Here is a 26674-nt window from a genome sequence, read left to right as displayed (position 1 = left end):
TAGAGAATAATATTACATGTTGAAATAGGAGTCCATTACTGACTTGCAGAGATAGAAATGTTGAAATGTATTTTGATATAGAGGTCCAAAATGAAAGATGGAAAAGGTGACTATGAGTATGAAATAGCATCCCTGAATATAATTAAGAAGTAATAGAATAGAGTCTAGAGGACCACGTCGCGTATATTAAATGAATGTCATCTTATGGTTAAGAGGACGACAAAGTGAATCTGTGAAGTTATTTAGCTCATGTGAATTAGAGCAAGGCTGCATTGAAATAATGAGAGAAATGATGTATTAGCTCAAATGAAGGGAGCTCAAATCTACATTGAAATATATATGAGAAGCAGAGGCTGGATGTGCCAGTAAATCAAGTTATTAGCTCAGGTGAATTGGAGCTCAGGTCTACGCTGATAAAGATAATTTAGGAAAGTGTTGAATATACAAAATATAGAACAGGGATGATGAGATACTCAGAGATACTCCAATGAAGGGAGGTTGCCCTGAGATAAAACACGAAGCTGTTGAACGAGTTAGCAATGATATAGTAGTTATTTTGTGATTGTTGAGGAGATGAATTAATTTCTAGACTGAAGTTTTGTGTTATGGATTATGAGTAAAAGGAATTATTTTGATTGATTGCCACCAATAGCACCTCAGCATCTGTAAAAGGTAATAATAAAATTATAACCGTGTGAGTTTAAATAATCGTTGACTTAATTTGTTTTGATGTAGCGAGAGGACTTGTATAATACTTCTGTAATAATAACTCAATTAATTAACCATGGTTAAAACCAGTTTGCGTAGAAGGTACGCGGATATCAGATCATTTCATTGAATTCATTATAGGCGTAGTTTAGGTTTGTTTGTGTTTCTTACTTTCCTTTGTTTTTATTGAACACTATGTTGACAGTGTTATGTAATATTTGTAAATATAAATTTCAAGCAGGATTGTTTATAGTTGTAGAGTTACAAGAACAGCCCGTTGCTCTCCGTCTATAAATCGCAGCATATTCTTTACACTACTAAAGGCACCGCAAAAATAAACAAGGTCACAACTACAGTTTATGTAAATTAGGCTTGAATCATTCAAATGAACTGACCTTGGATTGTATGAAAGTGTAAAATAATGCCGCAAATTTTCATTTAAGAAGGTGGAACCTGCCGCCAGTAACAATGCAATGTGTTGGATATGAATTAAGTAGGTTGAAGGTAACAAGCGGTAATGAATCTTAGGTGTAGCAGGCAAGTTCATTTGACTATGGCAGAACAGAGGTATTTTCTTGTTATTTGTAATATTTTGTCCAGTAACTATCACAGTGAACAAACTTAGATTGTATTATGGCTGATCAATTAATTTGTGACGTGTATTTGACTTAAGAGTAAAGGCAGCCATGATAGGCAACTTTCAGCCACTTGGAGATAATAGTGTATCAAGGTTTATAACAATGATAAGAGAAGTAAGGTCTCACCTAGAGAACAATGTGTTCATGGTATAATTTGGTTTTAACATTAATTTGAAGGTAACATTTGAGTTATTTGACCAGGTTGGAGGTCATGATTTGAGAGTGTGAAGTTCTGTACTATTTGTGTTGTGGCAGCTAAATATTAATTATTTTGATTGGTTAATTATTTAACTTGAGATGATTTTCAATCATGTGGTAATTTCAATTTGGGACTTGAGTTTATGATGTTGTGAATCTAGCCTAGATTGCTAGAAGGTTTGGAAGAGGACTTTATGGCATTAGCATCCTTTTGACGAGTATGAGTTAATCCATTTGTTTTGTTATTTAATTTGGAATTAATCTATTTGGTTGGTTGTTTAATGTAAGTGAATCCAGTTTTTTAGTTAATCCCATTTAATCCAATTCTTTTTGTTAATTAATTTCATTTAATCCAGTTTATTGCAATTAAATTTAAATTTTTGCATAATTCCTTTTGCTTTCGTTAATAACTTCTATTCATTTAATATGAATCAGTCTTGGGTAACATTATTTTGTAGCTAGCTTGACCCCTAGTTACTTCTTTCCACCCCCAATATCAGCCCTAGTACAAGGAAACAATGGACGCACCACGCCTGAGGTAAGAATCTAAGTATGTGGTGAGTATTTTTTAATTTTTCAGCAGCAGCCGAGGCAAGAGTCTACAAGAGGATCACCACCACACATGCCTTGAAAAGGGCGAACATAAGATTGTTTTGCTCTGATGGAAATCTATTACTCTCTTATCAAGATAAAATAGCTCAAAACTGTCATTTTAAAATGTGCTTATTTATTTAGGTAATTAAACATAACCAACTGCATAATGATGTATCTCAATTGATTAAAATGCTGATCTCATGAAAATTAGTAGGTATACTGAAATAAATGACCAGTAGTATATTAAAATTTCAAGTTATTTGACTGATTTTGAAATGAATAATAAAGTAAAGAGGCCTGACCACAAGATCTTTTGTGTGATCCTGAAGCTCCGTCTTCACATCACCAGGCTGAATAGATGTTACTTTTATACCAGAATCCACCACTTCCTCTCTTAATGCTCGGGCCATGGCTTCAAGGAAGAACTTTGTTCCAGAATACACAGCTAAACCAGCATATGCCTGCAATAATGAGCAAATATTGTTATTATGAGAAATTATGTTTTAAAAGTCAGAGAAAATTCAACAAAGTAATGTTATCACTTGAAATTATGTTTTAAAAATATTCTGAGAAAATTCAAAAGTTTTTTGAGTTTTGGATAGTCACTCAAGATGTCAGCAGTCAAGTTGGTAAACTAGATAAACTGGTGGTTTGCATAAAGATGTTTTCTATTTGGGTACTGGGATACTGAATAGAAGAAAAAGAGGAACATTTCATTTTGTGCTAGTAAAGGTCATTCTTCAATGTTTCTATCATGAACATACCATCTAGAAAAAAATTGTTCCTGTTTCGTTCTTAACTTACTACATAATGAATAATTTAGTTACTGCTTGTTTTTAGAAGTATTGTCCTAAATGGCATGTGATCTGATTTTAAATTATTGGCTGGAGAAAAGTTAAAAAAAAAATAGCCTCTTCAACTTGTTTTGGAAAGTTAGGACACATCTCACACTTGAAGTTGATGGCCTTCCTGACATGACTTTACCAGAGAAGTCATTCATAATGAAGTCTAGTGACCGAGTAAAAACTAACCGGACTGTTTCCTCATTATTTCCTTATTACAAGGTACTGTACATGATGCAACTGTAATACAAGCAGAAACGAGCTCGTCGGGGGCTGAGAAGAAATGGAAGTAGAAGAACTGGGATTGATGAGGTGAGAACCTATCTATTTGAAGATGACAGTGTATGAAGATATGTATACTGTCCCTGTCCTTTATTTTCATGTTTGTCCTCGTCTCCATGTCTACTGCTCCCACTTCCAATGCTGATCTGATATTTTATTTTTCCTATTATGTGTTCAAATCATGTTCCTGTTTTTCAAAATATTAATTTGTCACTGTTAGTTCCTTTCCATTACTTCTGTTTCTCTCTTTTTTTTTTTTTTTTTTACACAGATAGGTTTTATGGCGACAATGGGATAGGAACGGGCCAGGAGTGGGAAGGAATCAGCCATGGCCTCAGATAAAGTACAACCCCAGCATTTGCCTGGTGTGAAAATGGGAAACCACGGAAAACCATCTTCAGGACTGCCGACAGTGGGGTTCAAACCCACTATCTCCCGAATACTGAATACTGGCTGCACATAAGCAACTGCAGCTATCGAGCTCAGTCGTTTCTCTTTTGTGTTTGTTCTGTGTTCCTAATCTTTGACAATCTGTATTTAACTTTTTTTCTCCCTTCCTTTTTTTTTGTGTTTACCTAACTATCTTCTTACCCTCCATTTCCCACATCAAGACTGTGAATATTGAAGCCCACCCTCCTGATGAAGCTGGGAAGCAGAAACAAGCTTGTTGGGAGTTGAGAAGAAATAGATGTACAAGAATTGGGATTGATGAGGAGACGACCTATCTATTTGCAGATGTAAAAATTGCCCTTTTACGTTTTCATGTTTATCTTCGTCTCCTTTTCTATTGCTCCCTCGTCTGGTGCTGACCTGTCATTATGTTTATCCTGTCATGTTTTCCTATTTATTTTCATATTTATATTTATTAATTAATTTATCACTTGTTTGTTCCTTTCTATTGCTTGTAGTATAATTGAAGAGTAAAAATGGAAATGGATGAAAGTGCCTTAATGGTGAATGTTCCTTTTTTTTTTTTTTTTGCTTGGAATTTGCTGAAACGACCATACTGCATAACATGGTAATGGCTGGAAGTTCAAGTCCAATTTTGCCAGTTCCTCGCCTTCATTTTTCCTATTCAATCTCCCTTGGTCAAATATTGCTCTCTTCCTACCTCAACAGTATTATGTTTTTGAGACAGAGAGTCTTTCCTTTACCAATACCTTCATTCTTTGGTGGGATGGGCCTATTTTTCCTATGATTATATTTGAGAGAAGATAATATCTTGTTGTACATCCTTTTAAAACAATTATACCATCAGTGTGTTGATTTCATAACAACCACTTCAGTGAAGAGAAGGCAAGTGTGTGCCTGCCAACTGACTGAAGACTAAAGTTCAACTTCCAGCCTTCACCATGTTATGGCGTATGATCCTTTCAGCCAGTTCTGAGCAAAAAAAAAAACATTCACCGTTATGGCATTTTCACCCTTTAACATTTTCACTCTTCAATGTTGAATGGCTATGATAACCTGGGTGCAGCCTTTCTTAAACAGAACCTGTGTGGATGGTGGGTAGCATCTGCTAAGTGAGAAACTGCATGTGGTCGAAGTGGAGGAACATGTTGTATGTGAATTTCTGTGAAGTGTATACACAGTGCAAACATCCAGTCCCTGAGCCGTTGGAATTGGCCATCAGTGGTAAAAATCCACAGCCTAGCCAAAAATCAAACCCGGGGCCCATTTGACCAAAGACTAGCGCTCTATCACTCGGCCAAGGAAGCGGACATGATACAACTGAATAATACTGACTGTACTCTGATTCTGGTAAAACCATTTGCCTTATTAGAGTACTTTTTCTCCCTGTGTGTGGGGAACATAGAATACATCTAAGGTATCCCAAGATGTCATAAGAGGTGACTGAAAGGGATGACTTCCCCCAGGGCTTTCAACTGTGGGAGTGAGACGTGGTGACTAAGGACCTTCAATTAAGCCTCACATTGTGTCCAATTTTGCCAAGCTCCTGTAATGTACTCACCATGTCCGCCAATTATCGTTGTACTTTCTTTGCATTGCCTCATGTTGAAGACCAGCGGCAATCACCACCTTCCTTCTTCGCCGGCTGATGTATCGCTGAACCTCGTGGTAATACGTCAAGAGTCCGCTGATGTCATTGCTATCAGCTTTACCTCACGCCTCGAATGTTCCTGTATCTTCGTATTTGTTCTGTGCTGCATGTGACATAACCTCCCTCATGCCACTCCCCTCTTCGACTTGGCAATAAATACTGCCTCATACAGACTTCTCATCGAGACATGTTTCAACTGTTGGGGAGAGAGAGACTCGGAGAAGATCATCTTTATTATGTTACTGTAAATTTCTAATCAAGTTCAGGACTTCTCCATACCAGCATGCACCATGAGGTAGTGCAACTTGAACTATATTTTTAGATTCTGATGTCTAAGGTTATCGAGTGTTTGAACTCGATCTTGGAATCGATATGGCAGCCAACAGATTCATAATTCATGTAACTTATTAGGATCTTCCAATGTTTTGGTTTTTTAGAAACTGGACATAATTTTAGTCAATACTTCAGAACTCTTGTATTCCAATGCCATTTGTATAATTTTACTGTGAAGATGGGTTGTTTTGTTAAAATTGTAGGCTGGTCATTCTTCATATTTGTGGACTGTTTTTCAAGTGTTCTCTTATTCAGAATCCGCTCAGTGTTTTCAAGTTAACCATATGCCTTCGATTTCGATTTATAAATTTCATTTGAGAATATTGTGGAGTCTCTATGTCATTTTAACCTAGCAGTGTCCTATTCAATGTTTCCTTAAAACGTTGTATTCTCTATCTTTGTTTAAACTTGATTGGAAAAGAGTTTCTATGTATTTCACTCTGTACTTGACATCATCTCACTCAGATGATATGTAACCAATGGAATACTGTCATGCTTTATCTGTAATTTTGTAAAAGGTTTCTGATCATTTGTCATGATCAGAAATGTAACATTCTATACTTTTGCTTGTGTCTGAATACATCTATTTGTTAAACTGATTTCTTTGATATCCTCAAAATAGCTATTTGTTTTTAAATTGAGACATAGTCCTTGTTTGATTTATCACTGCACCTTATTATTAATTAGTAAAGTATAATATGTGTTTTGATGTACAGATATTTTTAGTTAGAATAAGTTAAAAAGTAAACTTACCTTGTTGTACACAAACATTCAATTAAAATAGATTCAGTGTTATCTGCCCTCACTGATTTAAGATAGAAAGATGAGCTAGTACAAGGTTAACTTAGTCACAAAAGGACAAACACAAAATTTGGATACATTGCAAGAATATAAACTGGATATTTACGTAATAACTCTTGAACTTCATTTCAGAATTCTGCAAGGTCACTGTTGATATCTCCTGCATAGCTAAGGCAATAAAAGCCTGCTCAGTTCACTGGAAGAATATTTTAGAACTTTCCATAATGAAATCAAGAAATACAGCTACTCTTTCTGAAGAAGCATATGTCCCTGGAGTTAAGTCAACGCAGTACAGGCTTGATAGGAACAAGAAAATGAGTGAGTGGCTGTGCTGTTTGAGTCATGTAGCTGTCAGCTTGCATTCAGGAAATAGGGGATTCAATCTCCACTGTCGGTAGCCCTGAAGATGGGTTTCTGTGGTTTCCCATTTTCACACCAGGCAAATACTGGGGCTGTAACTGAATTAAAGCCAACGCCACTTCCTTTACACTCATAGCCCTTTCCTACCCCATCATTGCCAGAAGATTATCTGTGTCAGTGCGATGTAAAACAAATCGTAAAAGAGGAACAAGAAAAGGAATACACTGATCTGCCATTGTCTTTATCCTATTATATGTTTCTGTCTCTCTATATATGACTTGATTTGACAATTGTTTGTACTTTGCAGTACTTACTACAGGCTTGAGTATCAAATCAGCTCTTAGTGGTTTAATGTCAAGCAAGTAGATACAGATTTTTTGCGATAGTGGAATGGGAAAAAGTTAGGACAGCCTTGGCATTTGCCTGGCATGAAAATGGCCACTCACAGAAAACAATTTTTAGAGCTGCTGAACTCAACAGCTCCTGAATGCAAGCTTACAGCTACATGATCTGTGCCACATAGCCATCTCACTGGGTCAGTGAAGCATAAAGCAAACCATATTACAGTATGCATCTCTTTTGGTGCTGAGGTTATGGATCATGAAAACATTTATTCCTGACCCCTTCAGATAGGGGTGGTGATAATTATTTTAACCTTTTGTTAGGTGCATTGCTCAATGTTTCATCACAGAGTGCAAGGAATGCAATAGAAATGTTCAAAGTATATGCTAGTTTTAACTCTTGACTACACAGCTTTTCCACAAAAAAGTGGACATGCTCATGAACATTTAAAATGCAAGCAATCTCTACGTAAAATATATCAAACAGTCGGTACATTTATAAAGTTTCATGTTTATAAGTGGGATTAACAATATTATTTATTAGATTTTAATATTTTTTAATGAAAATCTTCAATCATGTCACAAATTGCTGGTTTCCTCATTGTAAATAGATGTGTACTTTAGAAGGTATTAATTAAAGAATAATTTAGAGAGAATGTTTATTATTATTTTTTTTTTTTTTTACATTCTTTAGACTTTTTTCATTGCAGAATATAATATACCGGGTGGTTCACCAGCTCCTTGTGATTTAGTTTTATGCATCCGCCACTTTTACTACAATTCTGAAATACATCAGTCCCTCTTCCTAAATTGGGGTAATGTAACGAGATGTGTGTTGATGGGCTAGAAGACAGCAGGAATCATGACTGCCACTATTAATTCATTATGGGTACCTTGAATGAACCCGTGAAACGAGTACAGATACGAAGAACGCATACCTTACAATAGGAGGTGCACACACAGAGATCAGGAGCAGGCTGGAAACTGTGCACTGCATGTCAATCCTCGCAGTAGCTCACATGGCAGGAGCATGTTGGGAGTTGTGATAGTGGATGGTACTCAAAGTTTCAAATCCCAGGCAAGTATTTTTAATTTTTTTAAAATTTTGCCGCAAGTTGCTTGGAATGGGGTTAGATTGCATACTTGATAGCTTCCGCAGACTGATTTGTTTCTTTGGCCCTGTAATGGGCCGTATGTATCGTGGCATAGGGTATTGAGCTGGGTTGGATGAGGAGGTGATGGTCTGTGGCTAGGACACAGGCAACCAATTAGCTATGTCATACATGTTTCAAGCTTTGTAGACCACAGGTAGGACAAAGTGTGCCCTATTGGAACAATAACAACATGCAATGGCCGGTAGATATGTAGCTGCGTGAACTCCCTTTATTTGAGGCAAGTTACAACAGAACACAAAGCTTATTCATTGCCTTGTGATGTATTCCAGTGACAAGTATATGGATATGCTACTCATCTATGGAGAAACTAGACAGAATACATACTAGGCACAATGCCTATATCAAGAATGTTATCCGGATAGACGACAACCGACAGGTATGACATTTCAGAATGTGGAAAGACGTCTGCAGGCTACTGCGTCCCTGGGAAGGGCCCGGCCTGTTCGAGATCATCGCATGACGTCTGCTCGCAATGAAAAGATTGTGTTGGACGCTGTCGGGCATAACTCTCACACTAGCACACGCGCCATTGCACATGAGACGGACATCAGCCGGGCGCCTGTTACCTGGATATTGCATACCCAGCGGTTTCACCTGTACCATCTGCACTTACACCAGGAGCTCCATGGTCATGATTTTGAAGCACGGTGGAATTTTGCCAATGGACGCTACAGCATGTGGACACTGATCGTGCCTTTTTAGTGAGCATCTTATTTACGGACGAAGCGTGGTTCCACAACAATGGAACCGTTAATCGACATAATATGCATTACTGGAGTGTGGATAATTCCCATTGGGTACGACAGGCAGCTTTTCAGGTATTGTGGGGTGTGAACATAGGGTGTGCCATCATTCGTGATCACCTCATTGGTCCCCATTTCTTTGAGGGACCTCTGATGGGAGAATGCTATCTACAGTTTCTCCAAAATGACCTACCACTTTTCTTGGAATATGTGCCACTCCTTGACTGCTGCGGAATGTGGTTTGAACATCATGGAGCTCACCGCACGCGGCGGTGGTCGTCTTTGCGACATATCCTAATAAATGAATACAAACCTATCTCTTGGCCCGTCAGATTGCCCGATCTTACACCTCTGGATTTTTTCTGTGGGACCATGTATAACAACTGGTGTATGCACAGGAGCTGAGCAATCCTGGTCATCTTAGACAGCTCATCAGCAAGGCATGCCGATCCGTTGCGCCGGAGATGTTGCAAAATGCCAGATGGTCCTTACAATATTGCACACAGCTCTGTATCGACCACGGAGTTCATCAGTTCGAGCAGGTACTGCATTAAAAGATGTAAGTAACTGAAATCCTGTCACATGTTTCCTAGGCTCTTCCAACCTAGCACCATACCATATGTCACCATACTAATGGCCCTTTCTAAGGCCAAATAAATAAACAAATAAGTCCGTGGAAACTTAAGTATGCAACCTAGCCACATCTCAGTCAACTGACTATAAAAAATAAAAGAGAAAAAACTACAACTTGCGTGGGATTCGAACCTTCGAGCACCATTCACTATCATAACTCCCACCGCGCCCCTGTCAAGTGAGCTATTGAGGTATTGTATAGGCTTGACTTGCAGCATGCAGTTTCCAGCCCACACAATACCTGTTCCTGCTCTGTGTGTGTGTGCATCTCCTGATTAAGGTACATATTCTTTGTATCTGTGCTCGTTTTACGGGTTCCTTCGGGGTCCTTACAATGAATTAATAGTAGCGCTCACGATTCCTACTGGCTTTTAGCCCATAGCAACACATCTCGTTACATTACCACAGTTTAGGGAGAGGGACCGATGTATTTCAGAATTGTAGTAAACATGGCAGAATGCATAACTAAATTGCAAGGGGCTGGTGAACCTGGTATAAGACTTTTCAATAACCTGCTCCATGAAAAGTAATTTGGTTAACAAAAAATGTTTTTCTCTTTATAGATTTTTCTAATTACATGATAAGACAAGCGTGTGTGGTTTTTAGTAGAATTTTATTTTATATTTTATTGGGATAATTTTTTTTTTTGCTAGTGGCTTTACGTCGCACCGACATAGATAGGTCTTATGGCGACAATGGGATAGGAAAGGCCTAGGAGTTGGAAGGAAGCGGCCATGGCCTTACTTAAGGTACAGCCCCAACATTTGCCTGGTGTGAAAATGAGAAACCACGGAAAACCATCTTCAGGGTTGCCAACAGAGGGATTAGAACCCACTATCTCCTGGATGCAAGCTCACAGCCGCAAGCATCTAACCGCATGGCCAACTCGTCCGGTATATTGGGTTAATGATGGTGACAGAATTACAAGCAACAGTAACAGAAATAAAAATCATAGTAACAAAATTACATCAAGTTTCTCAAATCTTTCTCTTTGTTTAAATCTGTGCAGAAAACACTGTTTTACTTGATTTCTTTTCTATTTAGTGATGGTGCAACTAGCCATTTCAAATAGAACTTCTCATTTGATAGCATGATATCTTACAAGATTTATATACAATGAAGTCTCTTGAAACTCCTCTATAAGGCAATGGAAGGAACCCCATGGCTGAGACTGGTGGTGAATTAAGGAGAGCAGTCCATATCCAAGTTGTGGCCAATAAAGTAGAGGTGAGTTTGTTACTGTGGCTCTCTCATTGGGAAAAAAATCAGAACTACTTTTTCAAAACATGATGTAAAAAAAAAAAAAAGATATACCTCTTCTAAATAAACAATGACAAGATATCTAAGGAATGCCAAAAACTCATTAGATTCACTGTGTTTATGTTTTAAATGAATCTGAAGTATCAGTTAAGGAGTTTTGCACTTGGAAAGTCACAAATAACTACCAATTTCTTCCCATCAAAGATAGACTGAAAACTGTATCTGTTGAAGTCGACTCCTGTCATTAACTGCAAGTCAGTGGAAATCCTGATTCATCAATTCCTGACTGTGGAAAAATGTCATGATACCAAAGAAAAAGACAACAATAATTATTCTATAACAGAGCGAGTTGGGCATGTGATTGGGGGTCTTGCAGCTATGAGCTTGCATTTCTAATGCAGCCTGAAGATGGTTTTCCATGGTTTCCTATTTTCACACCAGGCAAATGCCAGGGCTGTACCTTAAATAAGGCCATGGCTGCTTCCTTCCCACTCCTAGCCTTTTCCTATCCCATCGTTTCCATAAGACCTATCTGTGTTGGTGCGACAGAAAGCAACTTGTAAAAACATATATACATACAAACTGTATATAATCTGTGCTGGGAAAATTATTTCCAAAGTAGATCCTCTGCATTACAGAAGAGCAGTGAATATGTGTGGCCTACTGTGATGGATAACGTTTTGCCTTTGATAATATAGTAAAACTTCTGCAAGAGCCTGAAGTTGTGACCAACAGAGAGACTTCTTCTTTCAGTATTTCTTTAGATATAGCATAAAATGAGAGGTTCTTAAGTCAGTTTCTCATTAATACAGTCATTTTCAGTAAATATAAGGTGCTGATTACTGTTCTTAAGTCAAGAGTTTGAAAAGTTGTATTCATTATCATCAATTTCCTGCACCAGGAAGTCAGGTGCAGGTGTTTATGAGCCTCTTCCAGTTTGTCCTGTCCAACCACAGCTGATGTTCTACCTTATGCTGCCAATTTACCATCACGTTTAGCAAGGTCTTGAAAATTTGCTTTTCCCAACTATCACTAGGCCTCAACCAAACAACATTCCTTTCATAGTATGTTCTTGGGGTCCTAATTGAAGCCATCCTTCTCATATGTCCATACCATCATAATCTGCTTAATTCTAAGGTTTTCAACAGGCTCCTGTCCAATCCAAGTTGTTGCCGAATACTTGCATTCCTTATTTGGTCTCTCTTTGTCTTTTAGAGACATGACCGAAGGAACTTCATTTCAGTGGCCTGAAGGCGACTTTGTGCAGATCTAGTCAACGATGCTGCTTCCAGTCCATATGTTAGAATTGGTACAAGGTATATTTTGTACAGTGTGAGCTTGCAAGCTTGGGGAAATGAGTCATCTTAAAGTAATTGACAAACGGAGTAGTAGAATTTTGGTGCAGCTTGTATTCTATTGCCTGTTTCTTGGTTTATGGTATTGTCAGAAGAAACAAAGCTCCCTAAGTATTTGAAGTTATTGATAATGTCTACTTCTTTGTTTTGCACTCGCAGATGGACTGCTTCAGGATTTTAACTCATCACTAAACCGACGGTTTTACATCGGCTAATGATCATTCCCATTCTTTCAAATTCTTCTTGCCAAAGATCTAGTTTAGCTTGAACTTCTGCTTCTGTCTCACCCCATAGCAAATCATCATCAGCAAATACAAGTGCATTTGTTGTCTGATCCTTCATTTTCATTGCTTTTATAACTTCATCCATTATAGTAATGAAGTGGCGATAGACAACTTCCTTGTTGGACTCTGCTCTTGGTTTCAAAACAGTTTGACCTGCCTCCTTGAATTTGCACACAGCTCTTTGTCTCTCGATATAGTTGTTTTACTCAAGCTATAATCTCATCTGGCATTTCTTTACATTTCAGACATTTCCATATGTGCTTATGTGGTGCATGACCATATGCCATCTCAATATCCAAGAATACAACTATAACCATTCTATTCCTATTCCAGTATTTTTCAAAGAGCATTCTTGTCGAAAAAATGAGATCTAGCATTGATCTGTTCGCTCTACATCCATGTTCTTCCTCAAGTTTAGGTACAACAAATTTTCTGAATTTCTTTCCAGGATGGTCTCATATATTTTTAACTCTATAGTTGTTACACTTCTTTCGGTACCTTTTTTAAATAGTGGAATAATCACTCCTTGCCTCCAGTCATTGGGGATATCATTTTCTTCCCAAATTTTATTTAGTACTCTGTACAGCCATTGTATTCCAGGTTCTCCAAGTGCTTTGATTATGTCCACACTGAACTCATCCAGTCCTGCAGACTTGTTGTTTTTCATTTTATATATTGCTGTCTTCACTTCCCTCCAGGTTGAACTTTCTACATTATAATTTATAGGGTTTAGAGGGTCATCTTGTGTGTAGTCAGTTGTATTACAGTTCAGTAAGTGATTGAAATATCTACTGAGCTCCTGTAATATTTCATTTTCATTTCTAGTTACCTCTCCATTTGGAAGCTCTACTGTATTGATAGTACTATTATCATTTCTTTTGTTTTTAACAATGCTATACAGGAGCTTCTTGTGTTTGTCTTGCCCTATTCTATTGGCAGGATCCTCTTTGCATTTCCTTTTCTCAATGTCAACTATTCTTTTGACCTGTAATCTTTTTTCTCTGTAAAATAATAGTTAATCCTCGATTTCACTTGGATTTCCTTGCACTCTGGCATGGTACAAAGCTCTTCTTGTGCCATTTCTAGCGTTGGCAGCAGCTTTTACATTCTCATTCCACCATGCTATTTCTTTGGATTTTCCTATTTGGCTCTGCCTTCCACATACTCTCTCAGCTGTCTTCACCAATACTCTCCTACGGTTATCCCATTCCTGATTTGCAGATCTCAGATCTTCTTTTGGTAACATCTTCCAAACATTTTCTCCAAGTTTTTATTCTTGGTGTTCTTTTGTTGTAGACTTTAGCATGTCTTCTCTTTGTGATATCTGCAACCAATAGCCTGTGGTCTCCATCCAAATTTTCACTAGGAATTACTTTGACATCATTTACAATCTTTTTTTTTTTGCTTTACGTCGCACCGACACAGATAGGTCTTATGGCGACGATGGGACAGGGAAGGGCTAGGAGTGGGAAGGAGGCAGCCGTGGCCTTAATTAAGGTACAGCCCCAGCATTTGCCTGGTGTGAAAATGGGAAACCATGGAAAACCATTTTCAGGGCTGCCGACAGTGGGGTTCGAACTTACTATCTCCCGAATACTGGATACTGGCCGCACTTAAGCGATTGCTGCTATCGAGGTCGGTCATTTACAATCTTCCAACCCTCTTTGGGACATCGGGAACCCAGTGAACACCATGCCATTGATTGTTGCTTGGTCTCCAGACAGAACTGGTAGCACCAGTTCTTTTGTCTCTAAAGATGTTTTTTTCAGAAAAAATTTATCTCGGTCACACGTAAGTGAAATCCCTAGCAATTTCCATCAGTGTTGTCTTCTGCTTGTCAGTCAGTGTGGGCAGCACAAATGCAGAACAGATCTTCCACTTACCTAAATTGTTATGAATGATGGTGTTCACACTGTCTTTGATAATCCCTAATTCTTCAGAGACAGTTGCTGGTTTTGTGCCAGCATCTATCACACTTGCTTGATATTTTCTGCACTTCTGCTTGTTGACAGTCGACCCAGAGATGGTGCATCATAAAGAGTTTCCTATCCATTCCAAAAGCATTGAACCAGTCATTAACACATTTTCTTCTAATAGCTTCTGTTCGTTACAATTGCACCAACATCACATGCGTCTCTGTCGCCAGTTTTCCTGATTTTTAACAAAACTTGATGTTTATGCGTTGCTCCTTTGCGCTATGACTCGAGTCTTCACACGTACTACATTCAACTGGCCACTCGAGACGTCTTTCTGTTCACATGCATGCAGTATTACCACATGTTGCAATTATGATATCGGTCATTCATTATACATTTTAGACACACCTTGTCAGTTCTATTATACTGGCCCATGAAAGTATCAATCTAAAAAAAATTGATTATCAAAGATCTTACTAAAGAATTACAAAATATTCAAAGAATCTGTTAGCTGACTGATCTGTGCTTAAACACTAGAAAAGACAACTACTAAACAGTGCTAGTGAGATCACTATCTATAAGGGAGAAGAGAGGGAAAGAATGTGAGAATTTCACCTATTAGATAAGTTGCATCCAACAAAAGGTTAAGGGACAAAACAATGTGATTACCAGCTCTCAGAGGTCTCCACCATTTGATTGAACTAAGGGCTTACCAAATCCTTCCAGTAACAGTGTTCAGTAATCTGATCAGTAACTTCTAGCTGTTCTAGGCACAAAACTGAAACATTGTAATCTTCTTCTTCTTCTTCTTCTTCTTCTTCTTCTTCTTCTTCTTCTTCTTCTTCTTCTTATTATTATTATTATTATTATTATTATTATTATTATTATTATTATTATTATTATTATTATTATTATTATTATTATTATTATTATTATTATTATTATTATTATTATTATTATTATTATTAAAAATATCCTAGGGAAGTTATATAACACTTTAGTAACAATGAATGTATTCATACCTTCCTGCCAGCATCTGATGAGATGATTACAATGTGTCCTTGCTTTCTTTCTACCATTCCCCCAAGTACTGCAGCCGTACAGTTCAAAGTGCCCTTGACATTAACATCCACCATTTGATGCCAATCCTTGAGATGTAGATTCTTCATTAATGTATAATACATGACACCTGCATTATTCACAAGGATATCTATTGGTCCAAGGAGAGACTCTGTGTGTCGAACTGCACTGTGTACCTGCAAATAAAAATGATGCTTCATAAATGCAAAAAGGTTACAAATACCCAGTGGTCTATCAGTTTGCAAGCATTTCTAACACTATCTTGTAATCCCTTGGTGTGATTTTTTGCCTTCACTATATTTAGGATTCAGAGAAAAACAGGAGTAGGACTGAATATGGTCACACTATGGAGTCATTCTATGAGAAACCAACACACATTGGTACAAAATTTACCTAAAAATGTGCATAGGCATTCAGCCTGTAGTCAAATAAGTTCATGCAATTTATTAATGTGCTATGATCCACAGTTAAAAATCCATAGGTTGTTAAACATAGCTAAAACTTTAATTTAAAAAAGTGCATGTTTTAAGTGAAAATGAAAACCTACAACCTGTTTTCCAGTCATTGACCGGGTCAGAGATGTAATGAATGAATCATATATAGGCTATTAGTACGATGGGGTCACCACTCCCAAAGTGATTTATTAATGACTGATAGATGCTATGAAATGAGAATGGAGAGTGTTGCTGGAATGAATGATGACAGGGAAAACCAGAATACCCGGAGAAAAACCTGTCCCACCTCCGCTTTGTCCAGCACAAATCCCACATGGAGTGACCGAGATTTGAACCACGGTATCCAGCGGTGAGAGGGCCAACGCACTGCCATTTGAGCCACGGAGGCTCCATGTTTTAAGTAATTTTTAATAAATTTAGAGAATAATGATCATCAATCACTACTGATCTGCATTTAGGGCAGTCACCAGTATACATCATTTTAAAGTTTAGTACATACACTTTTAACTGTGCACTCACATGCTTACTAACCTTACCTCTCTGCTAGATATAAGGTGTTAACTCGAATATTTTTTAAAATGTTTAACCCAAAAGTAGCACCTTCAATTTCTTCAAAACTATGTTGAGCATAACCCCAACATTAAATATACTGTCCCCTTCAAAATTGGCAAAATCATTTATTGGAAAGCATTTATTTCTACTGTGTGTTAAAATATTATTTTATGAACCAGGAAGGGAGTTTTATCACGTCGAGTTGACTGAGCGAGATACGCCAGGTGGCTGGGAATTCCACTCAAGGCCAGGCGAGGGGAGAACGCAGAGACAGCTAGCCAAATAACCTTGGAATCAGCCGTGAACGACACGTGACCAGGCTGAATGTGTGTCAAGTGCTCGATCGATAATTGTGAAGGTGCATGACGTCTGACTATGGCAGCCAATCAAGCGATTAATTTGGTACTAAGTTAATGAATTAACCAATCGCTTATGAGGAAAGGATGCACCCCTGTCTTAAGACAGTGAATAATGGATTTTCCTAGGGAAAATTTTCACAGAAATTTCTACCTCTGAACACGTCTTGTGGAGGATTACTTTAGCTTCAACAACGGACGGAAGAAGACGTATTTCGCTTACTGAGAAGAATTACTCTAGCTTCGACTACGGGCAGAAGAAGACGCACTTCGCTTGCCAGGGAACTTCGTCATTCAGAGCCTACAACTGGTTACAACTGCAGTTCAGATGTTTGCGGATTCCACCTATAATTCAGCAGACTTTAAAAGTTAAGTTTCCTTGTCATCTTATTAGACATCGGTGTGAGTTTTGGACCTTGTCTTAGACGTGATTTTTAGTTTCAGCTTCACAAGATTTCCAATGAAGAGGTCACCGGTTCGAGTCCGAGTCAGGATGTCAGTCTTCTTTCTTCGTGAACGGTGTGATTTCCAGCGCGCCAGCATGTCTCCAATGCACGAGTAAAATGTAAGGCAGTCCAGACGGGCGTGACGAGGATCGATGGTGCGTAAGGTGATAATGCACTAGGTCATCAGCCCGAGTTCTACAACCGACAGTCACCACCAAGTAATATTTAAACTTTGTTATTCTTTCTTTCCTTTTGTAAAGTAATTGTAATGACATAGCCTCTACTTATTTGTTTAGACATTTTCTATTAGTTAGAATTTTTCCATCTCTTCTTTCTTGGTGATGGTAGATTGAGGATGAGTGAGTATTTGAACCTATTAGTTTGTTTGAGTGGATGTCTTCGAGAAGTGTTTCAACTGTCCCGAGTTCGTTGTGGCAGGAGAAATAAGTGTAAACTGACCCCAACGTTAAACTTGGACTATTTGAATATTTTTGACTTTTAATGAGATCAAATGGGACAGAAATTCCGTGGATTCTATCATGTCAGAGTTCATTCTTCAATTATGCGACATATGGTTGAGTTTGTGTGCAATAGAGTCATCTGAAATATTATTGTGTAGTAGCTTCCGCACGTATGATCTTGCGCGGCCAGTAGTAATAATAATAATAATAATATTAAAAATAATTTAACTAAATTACCGCGTAAAAGAACACCTAAGGTCATGAGCATAATATTAGTTATTATTGAAAATGGTTGATGTGCGCTCATTATTGTAATCTAGGCCTGGGAAATGGCAGTATCTGACCGATACAATTTGTTATATATTTGCTGTGCTGTGACGATTAGTTGATTGATTGATTGATGGATATTATTGAATGCAGCAGTCGAGCTGTGCATCCATTAATGAGTCAATGATGGAATAAATATGTTACTTGATGTAATGTCTTCGTTATGAGTGCAGATTAATCGAGAATCACAATGATAGTGGGGAAGTAAAAATAAATGTCGTAGCTCATGAACCGCGTGCGCGGAATGTTTATTCTGGCCTATGTTTAAGCGGTTTATCGATGATTTTTTGGATGATTTTGTGTTCGTAAATTTTCTCTACACGTTGTCGTATAACTGTGTTCTATAATTAAGTGATAATTCTTGCTCTGTCACATTTCCCAGTTGATGAGAGGAGGTCACCACGATAGTGTCATCGTGAGAATAATTTTCCTAACTTTGTCTAAACATAAAAATTAATAATCAAGGGCTAGCGTTCGTGTAAATATGTATATAATATTTCCGTGTATCCTTGTGTGAGTGTAGTATGTGTGATTTGACTGTGTTTTGCTTAATGTAAGTTTATAATCCATGTTTGTGATGATGCTCTTCATTATTTTGTGGAATTTTCGGCCTAATTTACGCCAACTTTAGTGGTTCACCATTTGAATGAATTCAAACCTTTAGTAAATTTTATTCGTTTTTAAGGAGGAATAGGATCTTATTTAACGAATACACATGAATAAGTATAGGCCATGTCAGTGGATTGAACTCACAAAGTCGAAAATTGTAAGAATAATTTAATTAATTGTTTCGAGTAACGGATAAATGTAAATTGACATGAGGTCAAGTTCCGAGCTATTATGTGAGAAGCAACTGCTAAATAATTATAAAGTTGAGTTTATTAATTAATTTAAAGGTCAAAGAAGACGACTTAACTATAATTTTATAAGAGAAAAATTTTCATTTAATTTTCAAAGAGAAATGAAAATGATCATTTTCAAATTTGTTTAAAATCAAATCCATGAAGGAAGGAAGTTTATTTTCAAATTATTAAATTATAAAAGAGAGAGATCATCTCAAATTAATTATTATTAATTATTTAATTAATTTTTCACTAAAAATATGAATATTATATTTGCAGATACAGGCATTTCCTGTTTCGTTTACCGATGAAGTATCTGTGTGACTACGACGTAAAAGAAGACAATCATATAAACAGAATACCTAGATTTTGTTAATTATTGTATAATTTATGAAGAGCAGTAGTTGTAATAAATGTCTAAAACCTATTTAGCTTTCTCTCATTTGCCACTAGTTCATTATCTATCCCTGCACTTTAAAATTTTCGCACAGCCGATAAGCGAACGATCTACACCCTGGAGATCTTCGCTCACCGGCCGAGCTGAGCCCGGCATGACAGGTGCAATACAACATATTTTTATGGGCCCTTTAGACATTTGAAAGCTAGGGATGTTTTTGATACCATGAATTGCTGTACATTACTGCCTCAGCACAATGCTTTTATGCACACGAGAACATTTCCCTGCAAAATGTATTTCCTTCTTAGGATATGTAGTCATAAATATCCTTCGGCTGCCAACAGTGAATGAATTTTAATTTATTTCAGGTTGTGTTTGTAACAACATTGTTTAGAAGTACACTTTAAAACCAGTTTGGGATTATGGCAGCTGTACATTGTTCATTATTTGTAGAATTACCAGCCACATCAAGCTCTGCATCAGATCTTCAAGTGTTGTGTGTTCTGTATTGGTGAAGTCATGTGACAAACAACAAACTACTGGTACACTACCCAGCATGATTTTTGCGCAAAGCATCTGATATGTGATTTTAACTAAATAAGGTCTCCTGATTTCAGAAATGTCATTGGTTCTATTGTATCACATCTAGTTTTCGTGTTATTTGCCATTTACTGTCTGAAAATGTGTCACTGCGGCACAGTGCTGCTTTGTGATAACAGCGAATCGGCTGTTGTTGGAGTGGCCGTGGTTTGCTTTGTTAATGTTGTGTACGTTTGTCAATCCAAACCTCCTCCACCGACTATGTCCCCTCCATTGAATTAGTCAGATAACAGAGTCTATTTTTAATTGATTGATTGATTGATTTATTCATTGATTGATTGATTGATTGATTGATTGATTGATTGATTGATTGATATAAAGTATAAAAGAAAAAAAGACACGTTAAGTTCGCCAAACAGTTCAAATCTACCTACTCGCCCCCCAACCGCCTCTCCTCACACATCCCTCCTCCAATCCCTGCCATCATAAGCTATACTCCTGCTCCCTCTCAACAATCAGTCTGGTGTTGGTATCCGTACCAAGTGCACGTAACTTACAAACAACATAGGGGTGAGTCTCATATAGCTATACATACTTATCTTGATCTTCTTGATTTCCTTATATTCTCAATTATTTACTTCATATTTTCTTTTCAGACATTCACCTCCAAATTAATTAAACAATACATCACTACATTGCTAATAAGGAAAACCTATTCAAAGTACGAATGTTCTTCTTAAAGCTACATAAGTCTTGACCCATATTACTATGAACAAACATGAATATCAATCAAGTTGCTCGTCTACACAGAAAAGGATACCAACTCCCAGATCAACTCAAAAACAATGGCTGTAGTAGAAACGACAAAATAGTTCACCATCTACCACAACATTCTTGATGTGTTATTTCGTTTAAAGTGTGGATATGTTCTTCGGACTTCATCAATGGTTTAAATTATATCAGTGTTTACACAGAAAAATATACCAACTCCCAGATCAACTCAAAAACGATAGTGCTGTAGAAACGACAAAATAGTTCACCATCAACCACAATATTTTTGATGTGTTATTTAGTTCAAAGTGTAGATATGTTATTTCAGACTTCATCAATAGTTTAAATTAAGACTATAAATTGTGTCATATCAGTGATTATATCATTATTGGTTATATATGCTGCTTATGTCTTCCAATTGGAGTGTGGCTGAAGATGACCCAATATATATGGGGTCAAAACTAGTCCCAGTTTTATAAGACAATATACAAACTAATAGTATTGAATAGGTGGACTCTTCCTACCCTTTGATAGTAATTTACAGGCAACGCAAACCTATGGCGTTCCTCACATAAGTGGACTAACCACAGGGACTCGTACTATCCCACGGAATTCCTCACATAGTGGGAACTGAGCATAGGTAAGGCAGAACCATGGTGTCGCTAATCACATGGTGTCGCTCATATAGGGGTATGAATCACAGGTGCTGTAGGACCCACCTCCTGATTCACATACTGTCGCTACTAATCACAAATCTATTGCGTACCTAACATAGTGGTACTACACGCAAGTAAATGCGACCCATGGTGTTCCCTGCGTGATGGTACTAATTACAAGTAGTCTCATGGTTCTAATTGGATCATATCTTGGTTGCCCCTTTCAGTCGCCTCTTACGACAGGCAGGGGATACCGTGGGTGTATTCTTCCTCTGTGTCCCCCACCCACGGGGGTTTTGTGTTTGGTCCGCAAGAAGTATTTTATTTCTCTCAAGTCCGCTAGCAAGCCGGTTAGAACCCCCCTATCCGCCACCTGGGACGCGCCACATGGAAGTATCACCTCTCCCCCTGCTCCGCCAGCGTAGTAGTTTCCTGGAGAGTCTATTTTTACCTCATGGTAGTGGCAATGCGGTGAAGCCAATCAGTTGCATTGTGAGTGTGGTGAAAATCTGACCTTTTTATACTGTGTTGTGTTGCAAAAATGGCAAGTGTGTCAGGAATTAGAAGATGTGTGAATAAGCCAGACTCATTCTGTTACGTGTGTGGGTGTTATATTATGAAGGGACAGAGTAGGCCAATAACTGCTTCACTGAAACGTTTATATTATGCATATTTTAAGGTAAAATTAGAAGTCTTGGACAAGTCGTGGGCTCCCTACGTAATTTGTAAAACGTGCCTTGAAAACCTACCAGAGTGGAGCATTGGGAAACGTAGGGCCCTTCCATTTGGGATAGGAATGGTTTGGCGCGAGCCCCAGGACGATACCAGGGTCTGTTACTTTTGCCTGTGTAAAGTAGCAGGGCTCAATAAGAGAAACAAGGACAGTATTGTGTACCCAAATTTAAAGTCGGCGATGAGACCTGTTCCTCATGGACTGGAAATTCCAATGCCTTCTTCTCCTACCAGTTTACCTGACTCTGACGGTTCCTCAAATTCTGATAACGAGCAAGTTGATATGGATTTTTCATCTACTGCAGATGCAGTAGGTCCATAATTGTTTAAACAGTCAGAGTTGAGTGATCTGATATGAGACCTTGGTCTCACAAAGGAAAAAAAAAAGTGAACTGCTACAGTTACGATTGAAAGGAAAAAACCTTTTTGTGCCTGGAATTACCTTTTCTTGGTATAGACATAGAGATAAGGAGTTCAGGAAGTATTTCAAGAAGAAAGATGATCTGATCCACTGCTGTGACATTGCAGGATTGATAGAACAGCTAGGAAGGGATTACAATCCTGAAGAATGGAGATTGTTTGTGGATTCTTCTAAGAGGAGCTTAAAGGATGTACTACATCATAACAGAAACATTCTAACTTTGATTCCTGTGGCACATTCCGTTTCACTAAAAGAAAATTATATCACAATGCAAACTGTTTTAGATAAAATCAAATATCATGAGCACCGGTGGGATGTGTGTAGTGACTTGAAGGTGTGTGGTATTCTATTAGGACAACAAACAGGCTACACTAAATTCCCATGTTATGTATGTGAATGGGACAGCAGAGCTAGGGACAAACACACGTCTACACCTTCCTGACCCAAGAGACAAGTTTTGACACCTGGTGTGAAAAATGTTACAAATGCTGCCTTGGTTGACCCACAAAAATTTATTTTGCCTCCGCTACACATCAAACTGGTAATCATGAAGCAGTTTGTTAAGGCCTTGGACAAAAGTAGCCCCTGTTTCAAGTACATTGCAAACAAATTTCCACATTTATCTGATGCAAAAATCAAGGAAGACATTTTTAATGGACCACAAATTAGAAAGCTTCTGAAATACAGAAACTTTGAACGGACAATGAATGCCGTGGAACTTGCTGCATGGAATTCAGTAAGAGATGTCATAACGAAGTTCCTAGCAAATGTAAAGGATGAACAATATGAAACAATACTGAAAACAATGTTGGATGATGTGAAAGAGTTGGGATGTAGAATGAGCCTGAAACTGCACTTCCTTCATTCTCATTTCGATTACTTTCCGGAAAATCTTGGGGCTGTTAGTGGAGAGATGGGAGATTGGATGAACCAATGATGACCGACTACTGTTGGTGTTTGAAAAGAGAAGGCAAACTTGATGCAGTCAGACACTGGGCAGCCAAGTGTTCATTCCAAGGGGACATCTAGGACTGTTAAAGTTTATTTTGTTCACATTTATGAATTCATAAAGATACTGAATAAAAGTTACATTGTTTGCTTGTAAATCATGTTTAATTGTCAACATAAATTGCTTTCATTTCCTCAGAGTTGTTTGTTTATGTGTTTTGTGTAAATCAGTATTGTATTACAATAAATGCTAAATATTTCATTGTAATTTTACACTCAATAATTATTCATTGCATATAATAATTCAAGATAATATTCAACTATTTCAATATATATATAATAATACAAAAAATTATAAATATTTCCAATATTATCAACATTTTTCAGTACTTTTTATATGCAATATTCAGGTCTATCTCTTATTTTGATATACCTATTGTGAGAAAACGTGACATGATACATAGAAAAGGACAACGGATTCGTGTTCAGTGACCCAAAAATAATTAGGGTCACCTATCACACCTCTTGACGCAAAAAAAAAAATTGAAAATGCTGGGTTGTGTTATTGCCTAAGATCAGCTTTCCCTGAATTTAATTTTGTATGTTCTTATCATAAAGATCATCATCATCATCATCATCAATGTCCCACTCCAGTCGCCTGGGTGTGGTTAACAAGCCTCCTCCACTCCTTTCTGTCCTTCCACTTTTCCTGCTCCATTACTTCCGCCACAACCAATCCAGCTTCTCCAAATGTCCCTCCATTTCTGGTCCATCCACCTTCTTCTCGGTCTTCCAACTGGTCCCTTTCCCTTAACTTCTCTTTCCAATTCCCTTCTTGCTACCCGTTCCTTTCCCATTCTTTTTACATGTCCAAACTATCTCAGTCTTACTTTCTGTATGTTCTGTACTAACGGTTCTATATTTAGCACTTCTCTAATTTTAATATTTTGAATTCTATCTCTTCTTGTCTTTTTAACCAATGTTCTTAAAAATTTCATTTCTACTGCTTGGATCTCACTATCTTCTCTCTTATTAGTTACCAGCGTTTCTAGTCTGCATGTTACAATTGGTATGAAATACTGTTTATATAATGTTAATTTCGTCCTCTTGGGTACTTTGTCATCCCATAAAAGCTCTCCGACTTGATAATAAAATGTTGTACCTTTACTTAGTCTGTTATTAATTTCAGGGTTGAATCTAGCAAAGAAGGCAGCTAAGGATAACATGATGACAAGCATAATTGGCAGTCATACAAGTTTTAGTGAAAAATGGAAGGGTATATATAGGTACTTCAAGGCAGAAACAGGTTCCAAGAAGGACATTCCAGGAATAATTAATGAAGAAGGAGAGTGTGCATGTGAGAATCTTCAAAAGGCGGAAGTATTCAGTCAGCAGTATGTAAAGATTGTTGGCTACAAGGATAATGTCCAGATAGAGGCAGTGACTAATGCTAAAGAATTATTAAAATTTACATATGATAATGATGATATTTACAGTAAGATACAAAAATTTAAAACTAGATAAGTGGCTGTAATTGATCAGATTTCTGGGGATATACAAAAAAGACAATGGGTTGGGATATAGTACCATATCTGAAGTACTTATTGATTATTGTTTGGTCGAAGGAGCTATACCAAATGAATGGAGAGTTGCTACAGTAGCCCCTCTTTATCAAGGAAAGGGTGATAGACATAAAGCTGAAAATTACAGGCCAGTAAGTTTGACATGCATTGTATGTAAGCTTTGGGAATGCATTCATTCTGATTATATTAGACATGTTTGAAAACTTAATAACTGGTCCGATAAAAGGCAGTTTGGTTTTAGGAAATGTTATTTCACTGAAGCTCAACTTGTAGGATTCCAGCAAGATATAGCAGATATCTTGGATTCAGGAGGTCAAATGGACTGTATCGCGATTGATCTGTCTAAGGCATTTGATAGGGTGGATCATGGGAGACTACAGGCAAAAATGAGTGCAGTTGGACTAGACAGAAGTGTGACTGAATAGGTTGCTATATTTCTAGAAAATAGACCTCAGAGAATTACAGAAGGCGAAGCTTTATCTGGCCCTGTAATAATTAAGAGGGGAATTCCTCAAGGCAGTATTATTGGACCTTTATGTTTTCTTAGATATATAAATGATATGAGTAAAGGAGTGACATCAGAGGTAAGGCTTATTGCAGATGATGTTATTCTGTATAGAGTAATAAATAAGTTACAAGATTTTGAGCAACTGCAAAATGACCTCAATAATGTTGTGAGATGGACAGTAGGTAACGGTACGATGTAAACGGGGTTAAAAATCAGGTTGTGAGTTTCACAAATAGGAAAAGTGCTCTCAGTTTTAATTACTGCATTCATGGGGTGAAAGTTCCTTTTGGGGATCAATGGAAGTATCTGGGTGTTGATATAAGGAAAGAAAGATCTTCATTGACGTAATCACATAAATGGGATTGTAAATGAAGGATACAGATCTCTGCACATGGTTATGAAGGTGTAGGGGTTGTAGTAAGGACGTAAAGGAGAGGGTGTGTAAGTCTCTGGTAAGACCCCAAATAATAATAATAACAACAACAACAACAACAACAACAACAACAACAACAACAACAACAACAACAACAATGTCATTTGCTTTACATCCTACTAACTACTTTTATGGTTTCCGGAGATGCCAAGGTGCCAGAATTTAGTCCAGATTTGAACCTGCCAAGTTGGGATCAGAAGGCCAGCGCCTCAACTGTCTGAGCCACTCAGCCCGGCAAGACCCCAAATAGAGTATGGTTCCAGTGTATGGGATCCTCACCAGGATTACTTGATTCAAGAACTAGAAAAACTCCAAAGAAAAGTAGCTCGATTTGTTCGGGGTGATTTCTGACAAAAGAGTAGTGTTACAAAAATGTTGCGAAGTTTGGGCTGGGAAGAACTGGGAGAAAGAAGATGAGCTGCTCTACTAAGTGGTATGTTCCGAGCTGTCTGCGGAGAGATGGTGTGGAATGACATTAGTATACAAATAATTTTGAGTGGCGTCTTTAAAAGTAGGAAAGATCATAATATGAAGGTATTAAGTTGGAATTCAAGAGGACAAATTGGGGCAAATATTCATTTATAGGAAGGGGAGTCAGGGATTGGAATAACTTACCAAGGGAGATGTTCAATAAATTTCCA

General features: G+C 37.6%; 1 protein-coding gene across 5 annotated transcripts in view; it reads right to left on the bottom strand.

Moving 5' to 3' along the window:
- Window positions 1-26674, bottom strand: part of LOC136866203 (uncharacterized) — an 873476-nt gene that overhangs the window by 29160 nt on the left and 817642 nt on the right. For 4 of the 5 annotated variants that reach the window (XM_067142959.2, XM_067142960.2, XM_067142958.2 and 1 more), the window contains exons 22-23: window positions 15548-15781; window positions 2441-2599 (exon numbers count right to left, since the gene is read on the bottom strand). In XM_067142959.2, coding sequence (XP_066999060.2) covers window positions 2441-2599; window positions 15548-15781 — 393 coding nt within the window. Of the gene's footprint in view, window positions 1-2440; window positions 2600-15547; window positions 15782-26674 lie in introns of those variants that run through there. The other variant, XR_011017926.1, reaches the window with a different exon arrangement.

Source organism: Anabrus simplex, chromosome 3, assembly GCF_040414725.1.
Source record: "Anabrus simplex isolate iqAnaSimp1 chromosome 3, ASM4041472v1, whole genome shotgun sequence".
Taxonomy (NCBI): domain Eukaryota; kingdom Metazoa; phylum Arthropoda; class Insecta; order Orthoptera; family Tettigoniidae; genus Anabrus; species Anabrus simplex.
This window is presented reverse-complemented; position numbering and strand designations above follow the sequence as displayed.